This window comes from Babylonia areolata, chromosome 24, assembly GCF_041734735.1.
Source record: "Babylonia areolata isolate BAREFJ2019XMU chromosome 24, ASM4173473v1, whole genome shotgun sequence".
Lineage (NCBI taxonomy): Eukaryota > Metazoa > Mollusca > Gastropoda > Neogastropoda > Buccinidae > Babylonia > Babylonia areolata.
Genome location: NC_134899.1, coordinates 35,357,400 through 35,364,899, shown reverse-complemented (window position 1 = coordinate 35,364,899; position 7,500 = coordinate 35,357,400). Strand labels below are relative to the sequence as shown.

Sequence of the window (7,500 nt, the reverse complement as noted above, 5' to 3'; positions counted from 1 at the left end):
GTCTTCTTCTCCAACTTTCTATCACATGTTATCGTGTATTGTCCATTGAATATAGGATTAAACGGGCAGGTCAACAACTTGAAACAAAATGGTGTCGTTTGCGTTCGCGAAGAATATGAGCACGCGCTTTGAATGTGCATAAATATGTGTACACAATTGATTTTTGCCCATGACCTTCAGGGCTCAGCCAATAGATCTATAAAATCCACTCGTCTTATTCATTTTAGTACTTTCCGAAAAAGACCACTTGGGCGAATGAACATAGTGAAAGCCCTGTACACTGAGAGTAAAATGCACAAGCTTTTTAGGTATTGAGTATGATTTCAAAATGTAATGTTTAAGATGAGAAAGATCAGTTTAAAGCAAATTAAGTCCCCTAGCTTTAATTTCAGATTAATTTTCCTTTTTTTACTATATGCACCAAAACGTTTGCAAAATAAATATAACTTCCATGCATAGCAAAAGAAGTTCCTGTTTGAACCAAAAAAAATGATAAAAATGACTGCTCTTGTTTTTGTGTCAGAATATCATATCAAAGTGCCAAGTTTAGAGAATAAAAAAATATAAATATAACAGTAAATGCAGTTTGCATATAATCTGGCTTCTTTTTTAATTTTTTTGTGCCCATCCCAGAGGTGCAATATTGTTTTAAACAAGATGACTGGAAAGAACTGAATTTTTTTCCAATTTGTATGCCTAGTTTGGTGTCAAATGACAAAGTATTTGCAGAGAAAATGGCAATGTTAACGTTTACCACGGACACACACACACACACACACACACACACAAGTCAAAAAAAAAAAAAAAAAAAAAAAAAAAAAAAAAAAAAAAAATATATATATATATATATATATATATATATATATATATATATATTGCGTGATTTGAACAGGCTTTCCTTCCATGGACTGATTATTATTTCCTTTGCCTCTCATTGATGTGTCTTGAACTATTACATCTTACAACGTGGTTGAAGTGGACGGGACGCTGCATGAATTATAATTCAGATCCGCTTATACGGCTTTTTTTTTTTTTTTTTTTTTTTGCTAACCTCTCCTCGCCTTTGCTTGTCTTTCGACCTTCAAACAGCCAAGTAAATCATATTTTCAGTTCAACTTTCAGTGACGTGCTCCCACACACCACACAAAGAAACATAACATTTCTTTTGGCGTTATTTTCCTCCCAGATCAAAGGAGAGGGGGGGATATGGCTGGTGAAGGGAGGGAAGGAGAAATAAGGAAGTTTTGCCTTTTGTGACAAAAAGGACAAAAGAACTGATTGGATCAAACATTAAAGCGAAGGGAGACAACAGATTTTGGAACAGGCTTTGCACTCAACAAAAGAAGAATTAGAGGGGGGAAAAAATATACGACGGGCGCAACAGCCGAGTGGTTAACTCACTCAGTACGGCCAGTCATCTCTTCTCCTCTACACAGACCCCTCGGATGTCCAGTGGGTGTCTGAATGACCCAACCTTTAGCTTCCGTCGTCAGAATTGTGGTATTCTTTGTCAACATTCACCTCTTCAGTATGAGAGCCTTCCACTTGCAATATTTTGATGGTGGTAATTGGGGTGAAACGCTGTTAACGTCTTCTCTTTCGCCGTTCGTATGGAGAGAGTTAAAACGTTGGACTTTTAATCTGAGGGTCCCGTGTTCGAATCCCGGTCAATGCGTCTGGTGGGTAAACGGTGGGTATTGATTTCACCGATCCCACCTTCGTGCACATACGCACGCAGGATATGAAATACGCACGTTAAAGATCCAGTAATCCATTTCAGCGTTCGGTTGGCTACGGAAACAAGAACATACCCGGGATGCACCCCCACCCCCCACCCCTCTCTCGGAAATGTTTTATCAGGTGATGTCTTTCGAAGCTAAAGCATGCCATCGATTTTGCTTTAGTTTCACAAAGCAATGTTACATAGACGGGTACAACAGGCGAATGGTTAATTAACCCTTTCACCGCCAGTCAATTTAGAGTACAAAATTTCCTTGTGGTATAAGCACAGAAAAGACAGTGGCTAAGGATAACTGGGGATTTCCCCTGCGATGTATAGAAAATATGGCCTCTCCTACCACTGAACATTAAGAGCAGTAGGTTCATGGTCACCTTTCAGTGACATGGGTCCTCTACCACGCCTGTGCATAAATGCTAGCTTGGCGGTGAAAGGGTTAAGCATTCTGACAGCTTGCTTCATCGTAAAAAAATACAGACCTTTTGCTTAATGAACGTGTAGCAAATGTATTGTCAGCTTTTTTTTTGCTTTTTGCTTTTTTTCTTTTTTTTTAAGGAAAAAGTTTCAAAGTTTAATTCGTGGTTTTGTTTCGCTTTGTTCTCGATTTTTTAAAGGTCCGTGACAGACTCGGTTAGCCGTCGAAAATCTGAACCGGCGTCACTAGTGATGAGGCTTCAAGGCCCCGTTTCAACATGGCGTTGTGAAAGTCAGTCACTTTACTCACTCCACACAGGTGTGTGTGCGTGAATGGATACCAGACTTCGGGTGGAGAAGGGTTAAATTGACGGAAAGAGAGGAATGGGGCCTCGATTTCTTTTGCCGAGCACAAAGGATTTGAAATGGTCATAGAAAATAATTATAAGGGATTAGTCGAGCACAAAGGATTTGAAATGGCCAGAGAAAATATAAGGGACCTTTTTTTTTTTTTAATCTTAATTGAAGGTTAAAAAGAAATGTTCGAAGTTTCCTTGTTTTCTTTTTTTTTTTCTTTTTTTCAGCATCATTTATTTACTGAAGGTTAAAAAGAATTGTTCGAAGTTTCTTTGTTTTGTTTTCTTCTTTTTTTTTTCTTTCTTTTTTTTTCCTTTTTTTTAGCATCATTTATTTACTGAAGGTTAAAAAGAAATGTTCGAAGTTTCTTTGTTTTCTTTTTTTAAGCATCATTTATTTACTGAAGGTTAAAAAGAAATGTTCGAAGTTCCTTTGTTTTCTTTTCCTTTTTTTTATTTTTTATTTTTTTTTAATTTTTTTTTAAGCATCATTTATTTACTGAAGGCTAAAAAGAAATGTTCGAAGTTTCTTTGTTTTCTTTTTTTTTTTTTTTTTTTTTTTTAAGCATCATTTATTTACTGAAGGTTCAAAAGAAATGATCAAAGTTTTTTGTTGTTGTTTTTTTTTTTTTTTTTTTTTTTTTTAAGCATCATTTATTTACAGAAGTTTAAAAAGAAATGTTCGAAGTTTCTTTTTTGTTGTTGATGTTGTTGTTGGTGTTTTTTGTTTTTGCTTTTTTTTAAAGCATCATTTATTTACTGAATGTTAAAAAGAAATATCTGCAGTTTCTTTGTTTTCTTCTTCTTCTTCTTTTCTCTCTCTTCCCCTTTTTATTTATTTTTTTTTATTACGAGTATTTTTTTTTTTTTTTTAAGAGGTGTGGTGTGGTGTGTGGGAGAAGGAATTCTCTCACAAACGAGTCAATGTTCAGAAGGTTTCTCATCACAGAGAGAGAGAGAGAGAGAGAGAGAGAGAGAGAGAGAGAGAGAGAGACAGAGACAGAGACAGAGATAGAAAGAGAGAGAGACAGAGATAGAAAGAGACAGAGAGACAGAGAAAAAGAGACAGAGACAGGACCGTGAATGCCCGTGCCTACTCCATCACCGTCTCTGCTGACACATAAGACCACCAAAAGTATCGACCTTTTTTTTTAGAATAATTTTTCTTTCCACCTCTCCAGATAAGGAACCGGTATCGGCTTTGAAGTGACGGGGGAAGATAGCAAGGAAGGAACCTGGCATTCAGGTCTAGCCCTGTGATGCACTGTCTTGATCAGCCTCGCTTTGAGATGGAAATGGCGCCAGTTGTCTTGTGTGGTGGTGGTGGTGGTGGTGGTGTGGAGGAGGAGGAGGAGGAGGAACGGGAGTTGAAAATTCCACAATGGGGATAAGCTCAGGACTGGGTGGGCTTCAGAGAACAGGAAGAAAAAGGAGGAGGATTATGAGGTTCTTTTTTTTATTTTTTTTAATTTTTATGTTTTAATGCATTTCTGGTTGTCGGTATATGGTTGTTTTTTTGTCCTTTTTCTTGCTCGTTTGTCTCTTTCTCTGTCTGTCTGTGTCTGTCGTTCTCTGTCTCTGTCTCTCTCTGTGTGTGCTGGGTATTCGTCTCTAATCTTTTCTCTGTCTCTATCTAACTGTCCATCTGTTTGTCTGTCTGTCTGTCTGTCTGTCTGTCTGTCTCTCTCTCTATCTATCTATATATCTATCTGTCTCTCTCAGAGTATCTGTTTGTCTCTTTGTCTCCTTATCGCCCTGTCTTTCCTTGTCCGATAAAGGTGGTGTTGAAAATGATGATAATTAGCAATAATTACAGTCGATGACAACAGCGGTCACAGAAAAGATGACGGTGATGGACGGTTGTAGCACTGACGACGTTCACACACACACACACACACACACACACACACACACACACACACACACACACACACACACACACACACACACACACACACACACACACACACACACACACACACACACACACCAAAAAAACACACAAAAAAACAACAACAAAAAACAACAAAAACGTCAATGAATATGATGTTGAAGATGACCAATCTGTACGATGAATCCAACGAATCATCCAGCACAGAAAAAAACAACAACAAATAGACAAACACAAATCTGATCGTGATGACCAAAACGCAGACAACAAACAAGTACTCTCATGCCTATCTGATTCCTGCGTGTTGAAACAGAGACCATGCCGCATTATAATACTGCAACAAACATGGTTCTCTCTCTCTCTCTCTCTCTCTCTCTCTCTCTCTCTCTCTCTCTCTCTCTCTCTCTCTCTCACTCTCTCTGTCTGTCTGTCTGTTTGTCTGTCCCTCTGTGTGTGTGTGTCTCTGTCTCTCTGTCTCACTCTCTCTGTCTCTCTGTCTTTCTCTGTCTCTCTCTGTGTGTCTCTCTGTGCCTGTCTCTATGTCTCTCTGTCTCTGTCTCTGTCTCTCTCTGTGTGTGTGTGTGTGTGTGTGTGTGTGTGTGTGTGTGTGTCTGTGTGTGTGTGTCTCTCTCTCTCTGTCTCTGTCTCTTTCATTCGATCTGTCTCTCTCTCTCTCTCACGCACACACACACACACACACACACACACACACACACACACACACACACACACACACACACACACACACACACACACGCACACATATACTTAAATACACGCACACACAAATACACACACGAGCACGCGTGCACGCAGCTACATTCATGCATACATACATTCACACACACACACACACACACACACACACACACACACACACACACACACACACACACACACACACACACACACACACACACACAAAAGAAAAAAAAAAGATTCCACGTGCAAATGTTTCTGGCACTTACTTGATCTTTTCCCATGCCTCTGCTCCAAAGTTCCTCAGCACCAGCAGTTCCAAGGCGTAATTCACGAAGCCGTACTGGAACACAACAAACCATGTGATGAGTTGTACTGTGGGAAGGTAAAGAGATGGACAGATTGATAAATAGGCATGTAGACAGAAAAGATAAGAAAAACAAAAAAAAACCTTTATCATCTCCAGTTAGAAAAAAAAAATGGTCAGGTGCATTGTCACGACAAGTAAACAACATGAAAATCATCACTGTAAAAAACAACAACAACAAAAAACAAAAACAACAACAACAGTTACTAAGATTATAACGAAGACACAGATGTAAAAAAAAAAAAAAAAAAAAAAAAAAAAAAAATCACATACACTGTTTCGTACATTCATTCCACACATTGCAGGCAATATTTCAAAATGTAAAAAAAAAAAATAATAATAATAAAAAATATAAAATAAATAAACATTATTTTGAATAATTATGATTGTGAGCATATCATACTATTATTGCATACTGATTATGATTAAGGTAAGAAATACTTAATTATCTCACAAAGTTAAATTGCATCATGTGCGGTAAAAACGCGTTAGAAGCACAGAGCACAAACACCTGCGTGTCCCCCCTACCCCCCTCCTCCCCCCCCCCCCCCCCCCTTTGTACTGAACCAAACAAACCAACAGAACAACAACAACAACAACAACAACAACAAAAAACAAAAAACAACAAACCAAATTGTGAGATACACTGTCAACAAATAGATATGTAGATAGACGGAAAGACAGCTATATAGATACATATATACATAGAGTGGGAGGAAGATAAATAAAGACATAGAGATACAGAGACAGTGTTGTTTTAATTATATTGTTGTTGCTTCTGCACTTTTTTTCATAGTAGCAGTAGTAGTAGTAGTAGTAGTAGTAGTAGTGGTGGTGGAGTGATGGCCTAGAGGTAACGCGTCCGCCTAGGAAGCGAGAGAATCTGAGCGAGCTGGTTCGAATCACGGTTCAGCCGCCGATATTTTCTCCCCCTCCACTAGACCTTGAGTGGTGGTCTGGACTCTAGTCATTTGGATGAGACGATAAACCGAGGTCCCGTGTGCAGCATGCACTTAGCGCACGTGAAAGAACTCACGGCAATAAAAGGGTTGTTCCGGGCAAAATTCTGTAGAAAAATCCAAATCAATAGGAAAAACAAATCAAACTGCACGCAGGAAAAAAAAAAAAGGGGGGGGGAGGGGGGCTCTGTAGTGTAGCGACGCGCTCTCCCTGGGGAGAGCAGGCCGAATTTCACACAGAGAAATCTGTTGTGATAAAAAGAAATACAAATACAAATAGTGGTGGTGGTGGTGGTAGCAGCAGCAGCAGCAGCGGTAGTAGTGGTAGTAAGAATGATAACAATGATTATATAAAAAAAATATATTATTACTATCATCATCATCATCATCATCATTATGATTACAGCAGCAGTAGCAGCAGCAGCAGCAGCAGCATCATTCTAATCGCCACAATCGTCAAACAAAAACACTTTTTCCAATCATTCTTCTATCACAATCGGACCAATGATGTGCTGCTGTGATCAGCTCAACCGATGTAGAAGCGCATTTCGCGTGATAATCCACCGCTTTAATTTTCACAATATTTGCTGCAGGGAATCAGCTATTGCAAACTCTCTCTCTGTGTCTCTGTCTCTGTCTCTGTCTCTGTCTCTCTCTCTTCTTTCTGTGTGTGTGTGTGTGTGTGTGTGTGTGTGTGTGTGTGTGTGTGTGTGTGTGTGTGTGTGTGTGTGTGTGTGTGTGTGTGTGTGTGTGTGTGTGTGTGTGTGTGTGTGTGTGTGTGTGTGTGTGTGTGTGTGTGTGAAAGGATCTCTGTCTGTCTCTATGTGTGTCGATGTCACTGTCTGTGTATGTCTGATTTTCTCTCTCTCTCTCTCTCTCTCTCTCTCTCTCTCTCTCTCTCTCTCTCTCTCTCTCTCTCTCTCTCTCTCTCCCCATCTATACATGTCTATACATATTTACACATATATCTGCCCTCTCCCTCACCACCCTCGCTCCTCTCACCTCTCTCTCTCTGTCTCTCTCTCTACTGTGCATTTGAGTGTATTTGAATGTCATGTATGTACTTCTATAACCTT

General features: G+C 39.2%; 1 protein-coding gene across 1 annotated transcript in view; it reads right to left on the bottom strand.

Annotated features, from left to right (window-relative positions):
- Positions 1–7,500, bottom strand: part of LOC143298858 (guanylate cyclase soluble subunit beta-1-like) — a 261,179-nt gene that overhangs the window by 189,837 nt on the left and 63,842 nt on the right. The window contains exon 2 of the mRNA XM_076611858.1: positions 5,368–5,441. Coding sequence (XP_076467973.1) covers positions 5,368–5,441 — 74 coding nt within the window. The remainder of the gene's footprint in view (positions 1–5,367; positions 5,442–7,500) is intronic.